At 43.7% G+C, this 23,677-nt stretch overlaps 1 protein-coding gene across 1 annotated transcript in view; it reads right to left on the bottom strand.

Moving 5' to 3' along the window:
• Positions 1–23,677, bottom strand: part of dnah12 (dynein, axonemal, heavy chain 12) — a 475,562-nt gene that overhangs the window by 346,361 nt on the left and 105,524 nt on the right. The window contains exons 16-19 of the mRNA XM_072472436.1: positions 18,357–18,550; positions 12,363–12,609; positions 5,672–5,857; positions 4,690–4,890 (exon numbers count right to left, since the gene is read on the bottom strand). Of these exons, the coding sequence (XP_072328537.1) occupies positions 4,690–4,890; positions 5,672–5,857; positions 12,363–12,609; positions 18,357–18,550 (828 nt within the window). The remainder of the gene's footprint in view (positions 1–4,689; positions 4,891–5,671; positions 5,858–12,362; positions 12,610–18,356; positions 18,551–23,677) is intronic.

Raw genomic sequence — 23,677 nt, 5'->3', positions numbered from 1 at the left:
TCACACCTTCTCTTTCTTCCCAGAACAATGACAGGGCTCCCCTTGTCCTCACCTCCACCCCACTAGTATCATACACAATGGATCATCCTTTGCCATTTCAGCCACCTCCAGCTTGATGCTACCATCAAAAGCATCTATCCCTCCGCTCCCTTTTCAGTATTCCAAAGCGACCAATTCCATCCTCGATACCCTCACCCATTTCTCAATCACCCTCAATACCCTTTGCCCTTCTCATGGCGCCTGTCCATGCAAGTGTAGAACATGCTCCTTTACCTCCTCTTCCCTCACTATCCAAGACCCTGGGCTAGATTCTCCGTTGTCAGGATTCTCCGTTGCGTCGACAGCGCACCCACGCCAGGAGATTTCCAGGTGGCATGGGGCTGCCCACAATGGGAAATGACATTAGCCGGCTGGTGGGATGGAGAATCTCGCTGCCGGCGGGGAGCGCTCTGCACCAGAAATCTGGTACGGCGGGATGCAGAATCCCGCCCCCAATTCTTTACTTCCAGAAAAAACAGTTTTATGTGACCTTTCAATTTAAAACACTATTCGCTGCACACAACATGGTCTGTTCTACCATCATGTGTTGAGACCAAATTTAGATTGGGTAGTCACTTCACAGAATATCTCTGTTCAATCCACAAGGGTGACCTGAGCTTCCAGGCACTTGTTATTTTAGTTTCTTTCCTTGCTCTCACACTGACCTCTTTGTTGTCAACCTCTTTCATTGCTCCGATGAAACTCAAAGGAAGCTTGACAAACAACATCTAGAGCGAGATTTACTGATCACCCCGCCGCATGTTTTTTGGCAGGGGTGGCAGCCCACCAGTGGGATCTGCCGGTCCTGCTGTTGTCAACAGAATTTTCCATTGATAGTCCCTTGTCGCCGGAAAATTTGTGCGTCAGCATGGGACAGGGATTTCCCATCGGCATGAGCAGCCGGTAAATCCTGGCCCTAATTTTTTCGTTAGGCACTCTTTGGCCTTCGCCACTCAACATTTGAGTTCAAAATTTTCACACCTTAATCTCTACTCTGATTTTATTTCTTTTTCTTTGCAGGATTTGGTTTTAGTCTTAATTTTTTCTTATTACTACTTTTGGTCTGCAGGTGTTCACCAATCTGACATTTACACCGCCTCTAGACATATCTTTTGTTTCTTGTGTGCGTGTGTGCAGAGGATGGGGCGAGTTAAAGAAGTGGGGTTAGGAATTCAATAGTAGTTAACCAATTGTATTTGCCACCTATGAGGGCAGCATGGTGGCGCAGTGGTAGCACTGCAGTCTCACGGCGCCGAGGTCCCAGATTCAATCCCGGCTTTGGGTCACTGTCCGTGTGGAGTTTGCACATTCTCCCCGTGTTTGCGTGGGTTTCGCCCCCACAACCCAAAGATGTGCAAGGTAGGTGGATTGAACACGTTAAATTGCCCCTTAATTAGAAAAAATTTATTGGGTACTCTAAATTTATTTATTTTTTAAAAGTATTTGCCACCTATTTAATTATAGTTATTGTTATTAACGAACATTATTTAAATTTACAATCCCGGTGACTGTAGTTATTGGGCAGCTAAAGTATTTTCTAAGAATTAATAGTTCATTTCAATTGTGTTGCGACTCTGAGTCAAGTGGGACTGGAATTGACTGCTCTAGCCCAGGGTGTCGTAACAACATCAACAGTTTACCTTCATTGACCGTTTCTGTTACCTCCTCACAAAACTCTTGTTGAACTGGACACATACTGCTGTACGAAGTTTTCCTGGACACAATCTAGGAACCTTTGCCCCTCTCTACACTACCATCGTCCCAGTCTACTTTTAGGTAATTAAACGTTTGCACCTCTCTGTAATTTCCCTGCAGAATTGTTCTTCTAAATTCTTCTCAGTAGTTGGCGGTCTATAGATCACACTAAGCAGGCCCCTTGTTCCTTAGCTCTAACCAAATTGATTCTGTCCTTGAACCCTCTGGGACATCCTCTTTCTCCAACACTATAATGCTCTCCTTAATCAATATCATCACCTTTCCTTCCTTTCCTATCTTTTCTGATTGTACCCTGGAATATTTAACACTCGCTCCTTACCTTCCTTCAGTGAGGTCTTGGTTATTGCCACAACATCATATTTCCACATCATAATCTGTGCCTGTAACTTCCCAATCTTGTTCACTGTGCTCCATGCATTTACCTACATGGACAGTAACCCTGATTTAGATATCATTACTTTCTCCCTTACTCCGACTCCACCTATTAACTTATTATTCTTTGTACTAGTGTTTGCCCCTCCCAATATATTGTGCACCCTGGCATTCCTCTAATATTTACTCCTGGTTCCCAGACCCTGTCAAGTTAACTTATAGCCCTCCCAACAACGCCAGCAAAATGTCCTGCAAGGAACTCATGTCTCAGCTCTGTACAAGTGCAACCCGTCTGGCTTGTATAGGTGCCATCTCTCCCAGAGCCAGTCCCAGTGTGCCAGGAATCTAAACCTCTCGCTCCTACACCATTGTTCCAGCCATGCATCCATTTGCCTTATCCTCCTCCTTCTGTACTCACTTGCACATGGCACTGTGAGTAATCCAGAGATTACCACACCTGCTTGTTAATTTTCCACTTACCTCTAGCTGTTCATCTTCCCTCAGAAGAATGTCCTGCAGTCGCTCCGTGACATCCTTGACATCCTTGACCCAGACACCAGGGAGACAATGTGCCATTGTGGATTCAAGTCTATGGCCATTGCAAAACCTGCCTGTTCCAGTCCCATCTATGGCCACAGAAATGCTCGTCTGTCAGCCTCTGACCTCCTTTACTAATCACAGTAGTGGTGTGGCTGGTCCAATTCAGTTTCTCATCACATTTGAGGGATTAGACCCTCATGTTGCAAATGACCACTACCTAGCACTGTGTAACATAAATATTACTTACCATTTACTTATTATTTGTTGCAAATAGGCATATACTGTTTAATTATTTGAAGAATTGTGAATGGACCTGAATACGGAGCAGTATTTTGGGCTATAATACTGCTGTGAGGAGCTCCATCCTGGGCTGAGATGATTGGCCTCAAATGTTCACAACCATCTTCCTTTGTGCCAGATTGGAGAATTTTCCATGATCTCCATTAAATTCAGTTCTATTGGGATTCCTTGGGCCATAATCAGTCAAATTCTAGCTTGATATCAGGCAGTCATTCTCATTGTGGATCTGGAGTTCAATTCACCTCAGTGTTTGGACTAAGGTTGTAATGAGGTTTGGAGTCAAGTTATTCAAGCAAAAAACAAACTGAGCATCACAGTCTAGTTATTGGTGAGCTGTTTATTAGCACTGTTGCTAACTCCTCAGCTGAAGAGGTGATCGTTTGATGGGTTGGACCTGGCTTAATTTTTGTGGACAGGACATACCTGGACAATTTGTACATCTTTGAATAGATGACAGTGTTGTAGCTGTGCTGGAACAGCTTAGTTAAGCGTGCAGCTAGTATTTCTGTACCACAGCCAGAATATTGTAAGGGTCGGGGCCTTTATAGTGTCCAGTGCACTCAACCACTTCTTCATGCGCTGTGGAGTGAACTGAATTGGCTGAAGATTAGCACTTGTGAAAGTGGTTAATCCATTAGGAGGCCAAGAAGATCCACTCAACATTTCTGCCTCAAGGTGGTTAGAAACAGGGCAGCTTTGTATTTTGCAATCACATGCTGGGTTCTACTTGCATTGGAGTCAAGGTGATCAAGGAATTTCTTCCTCCATCCATTCAATGTTTAATTGCCCACCACCATTTGAACTGAATGTGGAAGCAATTCAGAGTTTTGTCTTGATCCACTGGTTGTGTGTGTACACTTAGCTCTATTTATAAAAGAGACAAAGGCCAACATTCCATTGACATTCTTGCTTTGTTTTTGTATCAGTACGCTAGCTTTTAGAGATTGTGTACATGAAAACTGTGGTAGTGCCAGGTATTGCGGTACCTGAGAGGCTGATGACCATTGGTTAGACCCAGGAGTCTACCATTGGCTGTATTACGTAGCTCCGCCCTGAAGGCAGGGTATAAGAGAGGGTGCCGTCCCAGCAGCCTTCACTTTCTGTACCGAAGCTGCTGGGGAAAAGGTTCTAGTAGATTAAAGCCTTCAGTTATGAAATCACTTCGTCTTGAGCGTAATTGATTGCGCATCAAAAACCTAAATTCCAATGCTTCCATAAGTCCTCGTCTTTCACTACGAAGAAAATAGTCTTCCTCAGATCCAAAGTGGATGTGCTACCCTTCCTATATTGAACTTCAACAGACAGTTTTGATATTTAAGTTGCCAATGTTCCTTCATAGCCTCTTGCTCTAATCTCTACAACTTCCTGTGGCTCCTAGCTTTGTGCCATCTGCAAATTTACATTCCTCTATCTTTTATCCAAGTCATTGGCATGCATATATGGTGAAAAGCTGAAAGGTCAGCAGAGATACCTGCAGAACACTACTTGACCAATCTGCTGATTAACAAATCTTCCCTTTATGCCCAAATGCTGCCCTCTATCTCCCAGTCAACGTCACAAGATTGTCATCAATTGTGCACGCTCTCATTTTTGATAATAAGAATGGCAGATAAAAATAAAAAGATTCACTCATATATTTGGTACTTGCTCATTTTCAATTACGACGCAAGTCCTACCCATTAACTTTGATTTTATTTATATACTGTTAACAAAAGTACTCACCTTAATTTTTGCTTCAAAAGGTTTACAGAATGGTGACCCTCTCATTGTCTGTGTCTTGATAATTTGATCATCAAGAATAGCCTGAATTTCATCCACAGCTGACAAAATGGAGACCCCAGAATCTCGATATAAACTTGTTGTAAAGATAATAATCTCCCAGGTTTCTTCCATGATATGCATTGCTTTTTCCAATGAGAATTCCTAAAGAAAAATCTTACTCAATAACATCTAATTTTGTGATGAAATTGTTTTGTGTTTCAATATATTCTAGTTAAAAACAATTAAATAATATTTTATCACAATAACAGATTTTCATAAAGAAAGAAAAATGAGATTGAATGTACATAGAATAGAATCATACAACACAGAAAGTTGTCATGCTGCCCATTACGCCTCCACTGGCTCTTTGAAAAACCTATTCAATTAGTCCTACCCCCTATTCTTTCCAACCTAGCCCTGACAAAATTTCCTTTGCAAGCAAATATCCAATTTCCCAGAAAGATACTACTGAAGCTGCTTCCAGCAAGCTTCATAACTCTAACATTTTAGGTCATAGAAACTCTGTATAAAAATAATTCTCATCACATCCTCTCTGGTTCTTTTGCCAGTTAGCCGAAATTGGAGTGTTCTGATTCTGGTCTTCCACTGACTCTCCTGCCAGTGTGAACAGCTGAACCTCATTTACCCTACAAAAGCTTGTCATAATTTTACACATCTCTATTAAATCTCCCCTGAAGCTTCTCTGTTCTAAAAACAATTGCGGCTTCTCTAATCTGTATAATTAATTAGTCTTTTATCCTTGATGTAAAGGTAAATAAGTTATGAATCATCTCTAAAGCCATCCTGAAGTGTGGTGTCCAGAATTGGACATCTTTTATACTTATCAACTTTCATGACATTAGGTTGTTAGACGATGCTTTACAGCCAACAACAGCATTTCAGCTTCCAACATTATGTGCTGTAAGTTATTATCTAAATTTACCTTGGTGGCGGCAGCACTAATTTCTTCAAATTTTTCCAAGAATGGAGTGAGATTCAATTTTAACATTTTTTTCAGAGTTGTTCCCGAGTCTGGGGTTAAATCATAGCCCATAATTTCAGACATCATTGACCAGTGACGAGGCCTCATACCAGGATTACACAGTATAGATACAAGGGGCACAATTTCCTAGAAATAAAACAAACAAAGCAAAATATCTGTTTAATAGGTAACACAACTGCAGGCATAAATGAGTTATCATAATTTTATTAAAAACATTTGATTTTATACTCTTGGACAGACAAATTTGAATTTTAAAAGAGTATCATAATCTCACAGTTGGATTGGATTGGATTGGATTTGTTTATTGTCACGTGTACCGAGGTACAGTGAAAAGTAGTTTTCTGCGAGCAGTTCAACAGATCATTAAGTACATGGGAAGAAAAGGGAAGAAAAGAGAATACATAATACGGCAACACAAGATATACAATGTAACTACATAAGAACTGGCATCGGATGAAGCAGACAGGGTGTAGTGTTAATGAGGTCAGTCCATAAGAGGGTCAGTTAGGAGTCTGGTAACAACGGGGAAGTGCTGCTTTTGAGTCTGTTCATGCGTGTTCTCAGACTTCTGTATCTCCTGCCCGACGGAAGAAGTTGGAAGAGTGAGTAAGCCGGGTGGGAGAGGTCTTTGATTATGTTGCCCGCTTTCCCCAGGCAGCGGGAGGTGTACATGGAGTCAATGGATGGGAGGCAGGTTTGTGTGATGGACTGGGCTGTGTTCACAACTCTCTGAAATTTCTTGCGGTCCTGGGCCGAGCAGTTGCCAAACCAGGCTGTGGTGCAGCCAGATAGGATGCTTTCTATGGTGCATCTGTAAAAGTTGGTAAGGGTTAATGTAGACATGCCAAATTTCCTCAGTTTCCTGAGGAAGTATAGGTGTTGTGCTTTCTTGGTGGTAGCGTCAACGTGGGTGGACCAAGCCAGATTTTTGGAGATGTGCACCCCTAGGAATTTGAAACTGTTAACCATCTTCACCTCGGCCCCATTGATGCTGACAGGGGTGTGTACAGTACTTAGCTTCCTGAAGTCAATGACCAGCTCTTTAGTTTTATCCAACAGAATTATTTGATGCAGTCTTAGATTAGTGGAACAGAGAAAATAATTGTCATTTCCATGGGGTTTTAATATAGCGCAGTACTATTAACTTAATTTACTTTTTATAAAGTAGCCAAACCTGGTGTAGTTTTAATAAAAAATGTTTTTATTGTTTTACATATTTAAGTTTGTATGATTAGTTTACAGGTTTCATAGCCATACAGAGTGTTTGCATAAGAAAAGACTGACGTAACATGACAAATACAGACTAAAGTACTATGAGAGAACAGACAAACAGACATGGATCAGTAAAGTAGTCAAGGGCACGATCGTAGGGGACGGGGCCCAAGGGCAAGCGAAGAGCCGGGGGAAGCACACAGGGCGACTCACGTAGGGGCCAGTGTCAGGAAGGGTAGACGAAGCAGAACAAACATATGGGGCCCATGGCCATTGAAGAGGGAGAAGCAGGTTATTGTAAATATGTATAACGTCTCTGCATGAAAACATAATAGTATCAGGTCAAAACTTAAAACTATTTAGAAATAGTTTAGAATCTTTCCCCCACCTCTTCAATTGTTCTCACCTCCTCTCCTGAAGGTGTTGATACTTGACAGTATATGGTTCACAGGCACTTGCAAAGCTTGAGTACCTCATTGTCTTTTATACCTGACTGCAGTGCGCCAAGACATTAAAAATCAGTGGGTTATTTGATAGAGATCATCAGTGTCATATTCAATCCTATTCTCAATGAATGTTCAATTTGCAGCAGTAGTCACAGACAGAAATCAGGGAAGAGGACGAATTTTAATGCCCTGCCCAGTGCCGAGTTTGGTGGCGCGTAGGGATTCCGCCACCTCTGCTCCAAGTAAGTATGTGGCAGGATTGCTTGTGGGTGGTTTTCTTGTCTTGCTTCCAATTGAAGCCTTTAAGAGGGCAATTAATTTCCACTTAAGGGTTTTATCCTGCTGCTGCTGGTATTCATCCAGCAGCAGGTATGGGTCTTGTCAATCGAGGGACTTGGAATCAGAAAGGAAAGGCTCTCTGAGACCATTCATCTGCCCTTGCTGCCAATCAATTGCCCTAGTCACTTCCACCCTGTAATCGCCCTTCTGCCATCGCTCACCTATAGCCTGAAACTCTCAGCAATTCTGGGTCGAATGTGGGCACATTACTGGCAGCAGCCACCATCTCCCCTTTGGCACTGCTGTGCAATGAAGAGTAACCAGCTGACATTAATAAGTTCCATCCAACCATCAGACTCACCATGGACTACTCTCCAAAATCAGTTGCATTCTTGGACACACTCGTCTCCATCAAGGACGGTCACCTCAGCACTTCGCTTTACCGCAAACCCACGGATAACCTCATGATGCTCCACTTCTCCAGCTTCCACCCTAAACACATTAAAGAAGCCATCCCCTATGGACAAGCGCTCCGTTTACACAGGATCTGCTCAGACGAGGAGGAGCGTAACAGACATCTACAGACGTTGAAAGATGCCCTCGTACGAACGGGATATGGCACTCGACTCATCGATCGACAGTTCCAACGCGCCACAGCGAAAAACCGGACCGACCTCCTCAGAAGACAAACATGGGACACAACCGACAGAATACCCTTTATCGTCCAGTACTTCCCCGGAGCGGAGAAACTACGTCATCTTCTTCACAGCCTTCAACACGTCATTGATGACGATGAACATCTTGCCAAGGTCATCCCCACACCCCCACTACTTGCCTTCAAACAACCGCGCAACCTCAAACGAACCATTGTTTGCAGCAAACTACCCAGTCTTCAGAACAGTGACCACAACACCACACAACCCTGTCATGGCAATCTCTGCAAGACGTGCCAGATCATCGACATGGATACCACTATTACACGTGAGAACACCACCCACCAGGTATGCGGTACATACTCGTGCGACTCGGCCAGCGTTGTCTACCTCATACGCTGCAGGAAAGGATGTCCCGAAGCGTGGTACATTGGCGAGACCATGCAGACGCTGCGACAACGAATGAACGGACATCGCGCAACAATCACCAGGCAGGAATGTTCCCTTCCAGTCAGGGAACACTTCAGCAGTCAAGGGCATTCAGCCTCTGATCTCCGAGTAAGCGTTCTCCAAGGCGGCCTTCAGGACGCGCAACAACGCAGAATCGCCGAGCAGAAACTTATAGCCAAGTTCCGCACACGAGTGCGGCCTCAACCGGGACCTGGGATTCATGTCGCATTACATTCATCCCCCACCATCTGGCCTGCGAAATCCTACCAACTGTCCTGGCTTGACACAATTCACACCTCTTTAACCTGGGGTTACCCCATCTCTGGATCTGTAAAGATTTAATCACCTGCTAATGCTCGCATTCCTAGCATTGTTTGGCATCTTTGAATTTGTCTATATATGTGTTTCTGGAACAGACCTCTTCATTCACCTGAGGAAGGAGCAGCGCTCCGAAAGCTAGTGACATCGAAACAAACCTGTTGGACTTTAACCTGGTGTTGTAAGACTTCGTACTGTGCTCACCCCAGTCCAACGCCGGCATCTCCACATCATCTAAATAGCTGGTTGTACTTTGTGGGCTAGACTTCTGCCCCTAGGTCCAGTTACCCGGATGATTGGCATTTAATGTGGCGGGCCTTCTCTAAAAGAGACGCCATGAGGCACTCTCCAGCCAGCAGACAGAACTCTCATCACCTACATTAAATTCTGCCCTCGAGATCTGGCTGTTTTAACCCTGTCTTTCCTCATTCTAATGTCGACTATAACTACTCAACTTTTTCATGACACACTCAATCGATTTCAGCACAGTCAAGGATACAAACAATCTTCTACTTTGTGCAACTTGCATTATAATGGGGAATGCTTCCTCCAGGGCATTGGACAAACTTGATTAGGTCATTCAATGAGATCATGACTGATCTGATATAATTCTCAACTCCACTTTCCCACCTTATCCCCATAACCCTTGATTCCCTTACTGATTAAAAATCTATCACAGCCTTTAACGTACTTAATGGCTCAGCCTCTACAGCCTATGTGGTAAAAAATTCCACAGATTCACTACCTCTGAGAGAAGAAGTTGCTCTCAACTGTGCCTTAAATGGCTAATCATTTTGGAAGCATGCTTCCATAATTATTTTCAACCATGTGGTTCCATGTGTTAGGAAAACAAAGGTAGTTTTAAAGGATTTATATTTATATTGGTAAATATAAAAGATAAGGTATCCTTTTAGAGGGTTTAATTTAATGTTTCTATGCCTGGAAGTATAAACCTATAGTTAGATGTGTGGGGGTTGGTTAAGTTCCAACTGGGTTTCTATTGTGCTTAGAGAGGGCTACGGTGTGAAAAATAAATAAAAGGCATACGCAGATAGCTATTTCTTAGCAGCTGGAGGTCCTTGTAAGGTAAAAAAACTTTTAAATTTTAGCAGTTGAGACAGGGTCTTGGAGAGTGAACATCTCTCAACTCTTCCAGAAGAAAGACTAGACAGAACAGAAGCTGCAAAGAGGCTGGCTTCCTGAAGTACACATTATAGACGAGGTAACGAGGGAATTGGGACAGAAAGAGTGTCTAAGTCTAGAGTTAAGTGAACAGTGACCAAGGTATTGTTCAGAAGAATTCAATGAAGAATAAACAAGGTGTTCTGAGTTAAAGAGTCAATCACAGTAACTAAATTTAAAGTGGGACAGCAGACTTCAGAGTACAGTCTGGGAGTCAAGAATTAAAGCAATTATGAGCAGTTAGCAACAGTCAAGACTAAGAAATCCTCAAGGGGTTGATATGAAATCCTGGACAGGATGCACTGTTGAAAGTGGAGCAGAAGCTGTGTTCAAAAGTGCCATTTGGAAAAGCTGGGTCTGGATTTCAGAATTCAACCCGTAAGGGAAAGCATACTTATGAGAGAAGTTGTGTTTTTGGTAGTGGATTTTGGATGTGACAATCATCTGGCCGGGAGAGACATCCACAAATGTTCACTTGCCATTCAGCGTGCATTTACCCACAGTCATTTGGTATACGTAAAAAGGATTTGTGTATCAATGAGACCATTGTGGGTTAAGTTATACTTTGTAATCTGAGTTAATCCTAAAACCTGTGTGTAAACTAAGGAGGGGGGGGGGGGGGGAAGTAAAGGAGTATCATAATGGTTTTTTTCTTGTTGTTAAAACTAATTAGTGGTCCTGTGACTCTGTTCCTCCACGTTTTATAAATTAAAAGTTACGGTCTTTTGAACTAGGGCTCCATTCTAGGGCTTTCAATCCAGTGATATCAACTGAGATTGTAACACACGATTGATTTGTTTGAGAGAGTAACTGCTCATATTATCAAATAATTAACTCATATGTATAAGATGCCTTTTGGCAGCATTTTACACTCAACAATGCAATTTTTAAGATCAAACTTAATTAATTAAATACACCTGCAAAAACTGCTCAACTGCCCTGCTGCCTACATTCAACTTGACAAAGATATTGGGAGAGACTTTTCATGAGATTCCTTCAACAGTAATTTTGGCAAAAACACAGGAGGAAAAGTGTTACTTGGCCATTTTTATCCATTAATGCCAACTCTCCAGCAACTCAGCCAAAGATACAGCAGTGGGTCAGAAGAAAGTTGATAGAAATTTCATGAGGTAGCTTTGAAGGTTAGGCATACTACAACAAATGGTATTTAGATAGCTCCAGTGAATTAGAGCTCAGATATCTCAGAGCGTTGTAGGACTGGAGGGTATTATAGAGATGAAAAGGGCAAGGTCAATGAAAAGATTTAAGAACAAGGATAAGAATTTTAAAGTTAAGGTCTTGTTTGACCAGAAGCCAGTGCAGGTTACAAGCACATGGCTGGTGGGTGAATGGAATTTGTTATGGGTTATGGCAGAGGTAGCAGAGGACACCTGCAAATAGAGTATTTTTTTAGGCAAAATGAGAGTATGCCAGCCTGGAGTACCTGTGATAATCTTTTTCTAAATTCAAAATCATTTCCAATATACAAGATCATATCATCCTTTAATCGCTCACAATCAGTTAATTCTAAGGGAAATGGGTTATCAGTTCTGATATTTTGTATTAGGTTTTCCTCACCCATTCCAGGACATTTGGGTCAAGACTTTGGTAAAACACACTGGTCCTGCCATAGCATCAATGCATTTCTATAGAAGAAACGTCTGCCAGAAATGCCTGTTGCAGCTTCCGAGCTGAAGGAACCATTTACAGGGATCAGAAAAGCCCTAAAGACCAACTTAAATTTTTTTGTACAGGCCTTCGACTGGGCTAACAGAGGATTTCTCGACACTCCTCTGCTTATGGTCCCTGGGGCTGGTGGGATCAGCAGCAGAAGGCAAGAAAATGCAGCAGCTAACCCATCTTCATTTACATACGGCTGGCAGGGAAGGGATGATAGGCAGTTCTCCTGGCTGGGCCAGGGGAAGAAAATTAAAGTTGAGCTGCTAACACAATAGTAAGGTATGGAACTTATTTTTCATGCCTTTTCTACTGCTATACCACCCAATTTGGGGCGGGATAATGCACAAAAATCAAAGGTTTACTCTCAATATAAGAATGTTATTAGTTTAACACATTGATTATTCATTCTACCTTAAAGTCTTTTATTTGAGCCATTACTACGCTACATATTGTAACACTTGCACTCTCTTTCTTTTCTTCTTCCACCTCTTCCTCAGCGACAAGTCGTCGTCGAGGGGCTGACTTTCTTCTTTCAAGTTCTGCTTTCTTTTGCTTCTGCCGGAAGAATTTTAGCATCTTGTAAATCTCACGAAAGAATTCGTCCACTTCTGCCTCCATGCTCTCTCCATTCAGATCAAGAAAGGAGCCATCCATCCACCTTAAGAAACCAAAATACACGTCATTGGAACTCTTAAACTGTCACGGTCAGAATAAACAAATATACCATACATGAAAACAATGAAAAAAAATCTATCACACCATATCTACATTTTACTAAGCAATAGGATGAGTTTTCTTCAATAACTACCTTTACCTTTGGAACCATAACATACCTAAAGACTTGATAATTAATCCAATTGCTTCACAACCTTTAAGTTTGGTTTAAGAATACAGGAGTTGGGACGTCTTGTTGAAGTTGTACAGACATTAGTAAGGCCACACTAGGAATAGTGTGTACAGTTCTGGTCATCCTATTATAGAAAGGATATTATTAAACTAGAAAGAGTGCAGAAAAGATTTACTAGGATGCTACCGGGACTTGATGGTTTGAGTTATAAGGAGATGCTGGATAGACTGGGACTTTTGTCCCTGGAGCCTAGGAGGCTTAGGGATGATCTTATCGAGGTCTATAAAATAATGACGGGCATAGATAAGGTAAATCATCAACATCTTTCCCCAAAGGTAGGGGAGTCTAAAACTAGAGGGCATAGGTTTAAGGTGTGTGTGTGTGGGATGGGGGGGGGGGGGGGGGGGGGGGGGGGGTTGGGGGGGGGGGGGGGGAGGAGAAACCTCTCTGACTCTAAAAAGAGAATGACCTCTGCCGTCCCTGGTTTTATTATGCCAAACAAATCTAATTTCCTTTAGTTACAGTAAGAAGTCTTCTAACACCAGGTTAAAGTCCAACAGGTTTGTTTTGAATCACTAGCTTCGGAGCAAAGGAAAATTGTTGAATCTGAGGTTAATTGCTAAACCAGATCTGATTCCTTAGAATATGGACTCCTTTCCTAAAATACATTCTATTAGTTACAAATACAAGAGCCCACAGGTAAGCTATATGATTCAGTCAAAAATATTGCATCTAATCTACATTCTTCAAGTTGGAAGCCAACTCAGATTCAATTAAACTATCCCTGTATTGCATCACTGACAAGGCAATCCATCTCCCTCCACAATCCCAAAACCAACTCAGTAGTATTACCTGAAATTATTCAGCCTCTTCTTACAATTCAAAAGGAATAATCTTTCCACATCAACCTCATCTATCCAAATGAAAGTACAGTAGACAACATTTTTTACGTCCATGGTTCAGTGAGTGCCAACAATGTAAAGGCTCTACACAAAACTTGGGTCTCTTACTTTGCACTAGCCTGGACCTCAAACTCAAATTATGTCTACTGGTACACAAATTAAATTTGATCAAAAATAAATTAACAATTTCAATTTTAACAAGTGTTGAGTTCCGCCTGTATGGAACAGAAATCCAACACTATATATTTTAAACTTAATCCTTATTGATATTTCTTGTGTTCTCAAACAGGGTAGTCTGCAACAATCAGAGAGAGAGCAGAGAGATCGGGGCAGTCAGTTTCTATTGTTCACACACAGAATGCAGGTAGAATCTTACACTCAGATTGAAGAGACCAAATCCATGAGGATTTCAATTAGGTTGGAAGATCTGCCAAGTTTTGGCTAGAGGAGGAATCTCCAAAGTAAACCTCACCCTTGAAAGTCAGTTTGGGGTTTAGAGGTTATCCAGCAGGAGAAGGAAAAAAGAAGCAAGTGATCAGGGGAATAGCTTTGGACTGGTTCCTGGAGAATGACCTGTCCACTTTAAGGGATAGAGTGAAATATAACTACAGAGGGCAATTTTCAGTAGTTTTAAAAGTTAAATAGGGAAACTTTTCTGTAGTTTAGGGTTTAAGCTTCTTACTGAAATAGTGTTCAGTCAATGTTGTTTTCAGTTTGTTGCAGTAAAAGTCTTAAAACTTGAAATCCTGCTGCATAATCTTTCCAGTCAGTTACTGGAAGTTCAAATTTTTTAAATTTGTAACATGTGGGAACCCAACATTACACACAAGAGCAAAGATGGTTTTGAGGTCAGAGTTGAGGAATAATGTCACAACAAAGATAATTAAAAGATTTCTTGTGATGATTATGACCTCATCATCATCAAAAACGTGCATGTATATAGCATCTTTAACTTAGTAAAACATATCAAAATGATTCACTGGAGTGTTCCCAAACAAAATTTGATACTGAAGTACATGTGGAAGTATTAGAATTGATGACCAAAGGCTTGGTTAAAGAGGAAAATTTTAAGGAAATCTTAAAGGAGGAGAGAGCTAGAGAATGGAGGGGTTTACAGAAGGAATTCCAGAGCATAGGGTCTCAGCAGTTGAAGGCACAGCTGCCAGTCTCTAAAATTAGCTGCTACGCTTGTCACAGTGTGTTATTAGGCCCACTAAGCCCAATGGCGGTCAGGAACACCCAGCGAATGTATAGATGTTCCTTGCTGCTTGTCGAAAATTATGTTGGTCACCTTTGCATTGCTGGCTTAGGAAATGTATGCTGTGAGAGCTAATGGCCAAAGAGCAATATAAGAGCAGCACGGTGGCATAGTGGTTAGCGCTGCTGTCTCAGAGCTCCAGGGACCTAGGTTCAATTCCGGCCTCGGGTGACTGTCTGTGTGGAGTTTGTACGTTCTCCCCGGGTCTGCATGGGTTTCCTCCGGGTGCTCCGGTTTCCTCCCACAGCCCAAAGATGTGCAGGTTAGGTGGATTGGCCATACTAAAATTGCCCCTTAGTGTCCAAAAGGCTAGGTGGGGTTACTGGATTATGGGGATAGGGTAGAAGTCTGAGCTTAAGTAGAGTGCACTTTCCAAGGGCCGGTGCAGACACGATGGGCCGTACGGCCTTCTTCACTGTAAATGTATGATTCTTATTTATAAACTGGACTTTTCTGCAGAAGTAAGACAATTAAGGTGGCTGGCTCTCTGTCTGGGGGTTATGTCCAGCAGTCTCCAGAACAAAATAATTCTCCTCGCAGATTTGAGAATGTCACACCTCATTAAGTCTATAGAGCTACTAACAGACAACCAAGGATTTGTCAACCCAATTTCAAAGGGAGCAACAAGAAAGCCATTTGGATTTGATACGTGTTATGGGCCAGGGTTCAACAGCTCCAAAGTATATTATGGAGCTCACCTGACCTATTACTGTTTATTGATTTTGATTACGATGAGCACAAGAACCTGCCTTTCAGGTGTTATTCAGAGTTCTTAGGCGCTTTTAATCAAAAAACAAGCTTTACTCTAAGAATTGTTAACATTTGTATAAACACACAGTAAGAACTTTTATCAAGTGCAAACATGAAGATCCCACACAGCTACAGTAATCTATGTATAACCCTCAATGAATTCCCCTTAACTGTTCCAATTCAATAACAAAGTCCATGTAAAACCAGAAACCCCTTTTCAAAGGTGTAGCCCAGCACACGGACTTCTTACTGGTATAAGACTTGTTATTGATACTCTTGTTGCTCTTTCCAAAGAGTAGGTTTGAATTCCTTCCAGAAAGCAATTATCTATTTTAAGTTATCAAGCAGTCTGGAAACAGCTTTTAAAATGAAGATAGAGAAACATTTCTTTCAACCTGTGCAGTTCAAAACTCAAAGCGAAAGTAAAACTCAGAGCCACAGCCCAACTCCACCCACACAATGACATCGCTGAAGCCATGTGATAAGACAAAACATTTCTTAAAGGACACTCCCATGACATAAGCGAATCTTCCTAGTGGAGTTAGTGGGTTGTTAGCTAATAGATATAGTTTAGGTAATTTATACTTGCATTTGTCTGTTGGACATAAGCTATAGCTTTAAGTTTAAGCTTTATTTATATTTCTGCAGTTGTGTGCTAAATAAACTTGAATTTTAATTGCACTCAAAAAGATGCTAGCATTCGAATGAGATTATACAACTCCAAAGTAAGGGAAAACTGTGCTGTTGCCCATCAACAATAGGGTCCACAGGTAGAGTAAAAGCAATCCATTCAGTTAGAAGCAGCATTCCATAGAAGTGCTGGAGCAGGTAGGGCACTGCAAAAGGTCAGAAAGCAAGTCACAAACTAAAGAAAAATATCTCAAAAACCCAAGGAGGGACAAGTCCAAAGATGACAGCTATTGTGAACAAATCCTGTTCAGTGAAGTTGATCCAGTGAGGGGCAGAGGAAAAGGGCTCCAAGGTAAAACAGAAAGTTTCAGAAAGCAAATGTAAAGCAATATAGGCTTTTGAGCAGCCAGAAGACCAAGGAGAGCTGAAGTTCTGTACCTTCTTACTACGGAGAAGTGGAAGGTGAAGCTTGAACGCATGTGGCACTCCAGAGGAGAGGAACATCAGAAGGAGAGGTTGAAACCCTGGCGGTGGTACCTTGGTTATGTTATGGCATGGCAGATGGTAAGTATCGGGTTGCCCAAATCCCAATGAGAAACATGAACAAGTTGCCTCCAATTCAAGTTTCTTTATTTGTAACTGTTTCTTAGCCAATTCAAGTGATTCACCCTTTGACAAACTTGGTCACTTGTCTATCCCATCCAATTTCAAATGATGCGCTATTCCTTTAATTATGTATGTTTTCATTGCCCCTGTTGTTACTCCTAACAGTAACTTATCCCCCAATTCTGTTAATCGAGCCTTGTTCACCTTTGGGAAGCACGGGAGCATAGTGCTTAGCACTATGGCTTCACAGCGCCAGGGTCCCAGGTTCGATTCCCGACTTGGGTCACCTTGCGGAGTTTGCACGTTCTCCCAGTGTCTGCGTGGGCATCCTCCGGTTTCCTCCCACAAGCCCCGAAAAATGTGCTGTTAAGTAATTTGGACATTCTGAATTCTCCCTCTGTGTACCCGAACAGGCACCGGAATGTGGCGACTAGGGGCTTTTCACAGTAACTTCATCGCAGTGTTAATGTAAGCCTACTTGTGACAATAAAGATTTTTTTTTTTTAAACCAATCAAGGCTACGTCCTCTACTCCCAGAAAGGTTTTAGCAATTGCCAAAGCCATTTTGCTGGCTCCCACTTCAAAATCAATACAACTCCCGAGTTGTGTTCTTCTCACACTCATCACTTTTAAAAACATCAACTCTGAGCAAATCAAGGAATTTTCCTTTAGATCCTGCAAAGAACACCCAATTTTGTTATGGCACAGCAGATGGTAAGTGCCAGGCTGCCCAAATTCCAATGAGTTTTACTTGATACCTCACACCACTCCAAAAATAAAACTATACACCCCCACCTTATATAGTTACAACTATATAAGGCAGTGATGTTAAGACTTGTGGGGAGAGTGTGAGCAGGAGTTAGCTAGTGGGAGTCAGAAGTACAGATTGTGTAAGTGAGTGCAGATCATAGTTTAAACCAGTAGTGAGATTAGCTGTAGATGAGTGTAGTTTAGATGTTATTAACCAACTGTGTATTCTTTCAGAGTACGTGTCAAATCCAAGTTAGTAGTGTTAATAAATTTATAGCTTTAAGTTACAGCTATTTTGTGGTCTTTGTGAACACTATGCCAACCATCCTGAAATAAGCAACACAAAGAACACCACAAAGGGAGCTTTACACTGCAGGTGACTGTGATACAACTAACCGGTGTGTGCCAAAGCGGCACCAATATCCCTAACTGTATTAATCACAATCAAATTAGCCATCTTCTGAGCTGGCCCAGGTTTCTTTAAGTGTGATAAATCTCCTTCACCTTGGTGATATTAGAAAGTCTTATACAAGTATTTATGAACAGGTATAAAAACAGCACATGCAGAACAGACTCCAGTAGAACTTCATTCATCATTGTCCCTCTATCATATATTTAATGATTGCTCTCTGGGTGCTTTGCCTTTTCAGAACTCCACTTACTTCTTCTCACTACGTTGCCATTTTAGAATCTGGGCAAAGAGCTTCTGGAATGGTTCAGTGGTAACTTTGATATTTTCAGCCAGTGGATACGTGGTCAGGTCCCATTTGTAGAGCGCTTCTTCACTGTTGATATATTCAATTAACTCCTCTGCATCTTGTAACCTTTTCTGTACTGTTCGCACATCATTCACATACTACAAACAAAATGAATTATATTTTCTTAATACTTTGTGAATAAAAATATATAGCTGAAACTTTATACTTCAAATTGTCCAGGGAATTAATTTAACTTTGACGGAAGTTATTCTACTAGACAAAAGCAAATATGTAATAATCCACAGGAGGCAGGAGTACCATCTCTACACCAGTATTTATTCGCAATAACTATATCCAAGAGCAGCTCCAAACAGTGCTGCTAGCATTCCAGTCAACTTAAGACTGGTTCACAAAGCCTACACAGGTGCTTATATGGGCCCCCTCAATGAGCTATAGGTGCAAATATGATCAAACATAACCTCAGATTGCAAAAGCACATAGCTTGCAAAAATAAAAGCATAGAATTTGAAACATTTGCAGTCGAACTAGAAGCAAATGCAACATTTCTACTGAAGGTCAAATTGACATGATAGTTCAAATGAACTGTCCATTGTTCAAATGAACAGAATCGCAGAGTTCAGCACATACCAGTTCAATGATAAGGGCAGAGTTTGCATTCCAACACACATTTAAGAATTCCACATGCAACATTTATATTAATTTTAAAGGTTCAACGAGATAATGTCGCACATTGAAGACTGACAACCCAATCATCAAATCAAATGTATTGGAAACTCACCCAAATCAATCAGCATGTTACAGGGGTAGGGACAAATTGACTCAGATTGATAATAAATTCCTTAAATATAGAGGTCCGGGCGGCCATTTTCATTCTGGAATCACTCTATACTATATGCTTGACTATCTACTATCTTTATTTCGTATTAAGTCTGCGCAACCTGTTTTGCTTTGAGCAAGAAACCATTACTGTATTTTTGAAAGCTCGTTTGTATGCTACTAAGTTTAATTATATCTCTTAAAGTCTTCTGCTGGCAGGGGCTTTATTAAGATTATTTGATTTGTAACCACAAGAAGATTTCAAACTCTCAATTATAATCAATAGACACCCAATAAAGATTGAATTACGCATCCGAGACATATAGTGAAAATTTCTACTTAGTTAGGTGTATACGAGACTACACATAACCACGGGTAGATTTCATCATAGGTCTACCACTACATCTTGGTGTTTCCCCAGGATGCACATCAGCTGTTTACCTCATCCCGTGACCTAGGATGTCCTTGGCGAGCGTCCTCTGGGGGCTCTGGAGCGGGAGAGCCCCGGCACACTTGTTGGCGGCACATGCACAGCCGTGCCACCCTCTCCCGTGTGCGGACTGTGAGACGCAACCTCATCAGAGGGGTGGAACTCAGGGAGGCTGGTGGCCACCGTCGCCACTCCACGGGATGGGTCCAGGCCACTCCACCCAACCGAGTGCCCTTTGGGCCCTGGGGTTCACCTTGGGATGGAGAGGCAGCTGGATTGAGTACCAGCTGCCCGGCACCATCTGGCTCTGCCAAGCCTGGCGATTCTCCAGGATCTGCACAATGGTGTCAACACCCGCAGCGATGACCCTCAGTGACTGGGCCATACTCTGCGGTGCCTCGGCCATCTGAAAGTGGGACATGTCTCACAGAACCTCATCAAAGTCGGCCTCGTACTGGATGACATCCCCCAGCAAGTCGGACATTCTGCCGAGACCCTCGGCCATGGACGTCACTGACCGATTGCGCGACACCTTGGACACATTTGCTCATGGTGCCGACGACGTGCACCAGGCTTTCCACTGCAGTTGCCACCCTAGCAGTGTTGGCCTCAGTGCCACGCATTGTAGGCAACATCTCCTGCACCTCTAGCCTCTGGGACTCCTCCAAGCGGCTATGGAGCTGCTGGAGTGACGCTGATATCTCCCTCTAAATGCCCAGGTTGGTCCCTATTGTCTCCATCAGCTCCGGGTATCTCTGTACCACAGGCTGAGCATCAGGCTGGGACCCAGCTGAGTCCATTGCTCCAGCAGCCCTCCGACCGGTGTCTCGCCTGGGGGTTCCTGCCTCCACCTGATGTGCAACATCAGCAGTGTGGTGCTCACCAGGTTGTGCCCCAGAAGCCTGTCCACTATCATGTCCTACCGAGGTGTGTGTATCTGCACTGGTGGAGGGTGGGGATGACGGCTATGCCATGACCACGGTTGCATCCTCGGAGCTCTCCTCCGAGGTGTTCTCCTCGGAGTCAGGAGAGGGTGCTGCCCAGCGCAGTCGGCTTGAGGACCTACAGGAGAATGGACATGTGGTCAGTGGGAGGGATGGGTCAGTCAGTAAGGCAATAACACCTCACGTTTGACAGATCCTTCAGGTGGAGCCCGGTGGTTCTTCACCTCTGCGGTGCCTGCCATCTTCCGCATGACTGACCAATCTATCCTTGGCTATACTGATCACCTCCTGATGATCGGTGGCCCACACCTCGAAGGAGGTGAGGATTCTTATGTCTGGCACCCCACCACCAGTCTGGGCCATCTGCCCATGATTATGGGAGAGCTTTTCCTGAGGAAACACAGAGAGGGCATCGCTAGCCACACGCGTGTTTCACAGTGGTGGGAGAGGGGGTGTGAAGGTGGGGTTGGGGGGGGGGGGGGGGGTCGAGGGGGAGACGAGTGGAGGAAGGGCTGGGGGTCGCATGGAGAGTGTGGGGGTGGATGCTCCCTTTGGGGGGTGGGGTCATTAGTGTCTACTCACTTGTGCTGCCCGGTGTAGATCGTTGACCTTCTTCCTGCACTGCTGTTTGTGGGAGTTTGCTAAGTCTATATTAGTTGCTGTGTTTCCTACATTACAACAGTGACTACTGCTGGAGTTTTCCGGCAGAAGGGGCTGGAAAATCCTGCCCTATACTTCTAATGAACTTAATTGACTGTTAAAGGACTTTGAGGTATCCGGTGGCGGTGAAAATGCAAGTCTTGCTTTTTTAAGGAAGGACAAATAAAGGACATTAAATCAGATGGATTTTTAAAGCTTCTGGTAGTTTCATGGTTACAATTGCTGATACTAGCTTTTTAATTCAGATGTATTTTATTAACTGATTTTAAATTCCCCAGGTGCTGTGATAGGAGTATGAACCCAGTAATATAATCCTTATCCATTGCACCTGTTAGGAAAATAAAGGTAGTGTTAAGGGATTTATATTTGTATTGGTAAACATCAGAAATAAGGAACACTTTTCAGTGGGTTTAATTGAATGTTTCGGTGTCTGGAAGGGTAAAACATAGAGTTGGATTCAAGCTGGATAAAGATGCTTGTATGTGTGGGGGGTTGGATAAGCTCAAACTGAGTTTCTATTGTGCTGAGAGGGGTATGGTGTGAAAAATAAATTTAAAAGCACAAACATGTGGCCGTTGTTTAGCCACCTTCCTTTGTTCTTAGTTCTGACTAGAAGTCAGACCATCTGGAGCCTGGCCACTGAAGGAACATCTCTCAACTCTGCCAGAAAGACTGGACAGGATGGGAGCTGCAAAGAGGCAGTCTTCCTGAAGTATAAGTTGCAGTCCAGATAACCAGGGAATTGTGACAGAAAGAATAGATGGTTGAAGTTAAGAGAACGTTGGCCAAGGTATTGTTCAGAAGAATTAAAGGAAGAGCAAACAAAGTGTTCTGAGTTAAAGAATCAATCACAGTATCTAGATTTAACGTTGGACAGCAGACTTCATTTAGAGGCAGATGAAACATACGGGGCTGGATTCTCTGTTTCAGTGGCTAAGTGCCGGCGCCAGCGGAGCATGTGTATTCTTTTACGACCAAAAAATCCGCGTGAAATCCTCACCATTCCGGAACTGGTGATAGGCTAGCACCAACGACGAGTGAAACTCCCGCCTCCCGCGCCGACAACGCGCATGTGCACGGCTGACGACCTGCAGCGGTCGCGCTGTACAACATGGTGACAGCTGTGCACGGACCCAACCCGCCATCCGTGACCCCACAGCCCACCCTCTGGCCACCCGCACCCAGTACCCCCAGCCCTCGCAGAAGTACCCCCCCCCCCTCACCCCGGCCAGCAGCACAGATCCCGGCCGAGTGTGGTGGCGCTCGATGCAGCCACCGCCGCCACACAGGGTTCATGACTTGTGTGACCACACATGGCCCATGCCATTGGGAACTCAGCCCATCAGAGGCGGAGCATCACGGGTGGGCCGGACAATGATTCGCCAACGTCGTTGCAACGCCGCGGGCCGTACGTTACGATGACACCAATTTGGAGGGGGCGGAGCATGACTGACCACCGTCAAACCGGCGCCGGCCCCGATTTCGGCCTCGGAGCGCATTCTCCGCCCAATTGCCGAACTGGATTTTGGCGTTCGGCAAAGGAGAATCCCGCCCAGAATGTCATTTTAACACCTTCTGGGAATCAAAATTGTGACCAGTTAGCACAGCAGTGAAGGCAAAACTATTCTAATCGGGTTGTTGTGAAATCCTGGACTGGATTTGCCATTAAAAGTGGAACAGAAGCTTTGATTGAAAGTGTCAGTTGTAAAACCTAGACTGGACTTCGGAATGCAAACCACCAAGGGAAAGCATTTTATATGAGAAGATTTTATGGCGTGTTTTGGGAGTAGAGTTTAGAAGCTCCACTGTTGGATGGGACGTTCGCGAGCCTGGGTGAGCTGGAGGAGAAGTACGGGCTCCCCCTGGGGAACACCTTCAGGTACTTACAGGTAAGGGTGTTTGCCAGGTGGCAGGTGGTGGAATTCCCGCGGCTACTGCCACACACGGTACAGGACAGGGTGCTCTCGCGGGGGGGGGGGGGGGGGGGGGAGTGGGGAAGATCTCGGAAACTTACCAGGTGATGCAGGAGGAGGAGGAGGCCTCCGTGGTGGAGTTGAAAGGTAAGTGGGAGGAGGAGTTGGGAGAGGAGATCGAAGAGGGGACGTGGGCAGATGCCCTAGGGAGGGTGAATTCTTCCTCCTCGTGCGCGAGGCTCAGCCTCATACAGTTTAAAGTGCTGCACAGGGCACACATGACCGGGACACGGTTGAGCCGGTTCTTTGGGGGTGAGGACAAGTGTGTTAGGTGCTCAGGGAGCCCAGCAAATCACACCCATATGTTCTGGGCATGCCCAGCGCTGGAGGAATTTTGGAAGGGCGTAGCGAGGACGGTGTCAAGGGTGGTAGGATCCAGGGTCAGAACTGGCTGGGGGCTCGCAATATTTGGGGTGGCAAAGGAGCCGGGAGTGCAGGAGG

This window comes from Scyliorhinus torazame, chromosome 13 (assembly GCF_047496885.1).
Source record: "Scyliorhinus torazame isolate Kashiwa2021f chromosome 13, sScyTor2.1, whole genome shotgun sequence".
Lineage (NCBI taxonomy): Eukaryota > Metazoa > Chordata > Chondrichthyes > Carcharhiniformes > Scyliorhinidae > Scyliorhinus > Scyliorhinus torazame.
The sequence above is the reverse complement of the archived record's forward strand: the minus strand, read 5'-3'. Positions and strand labels throughout refer to the sequence as shown.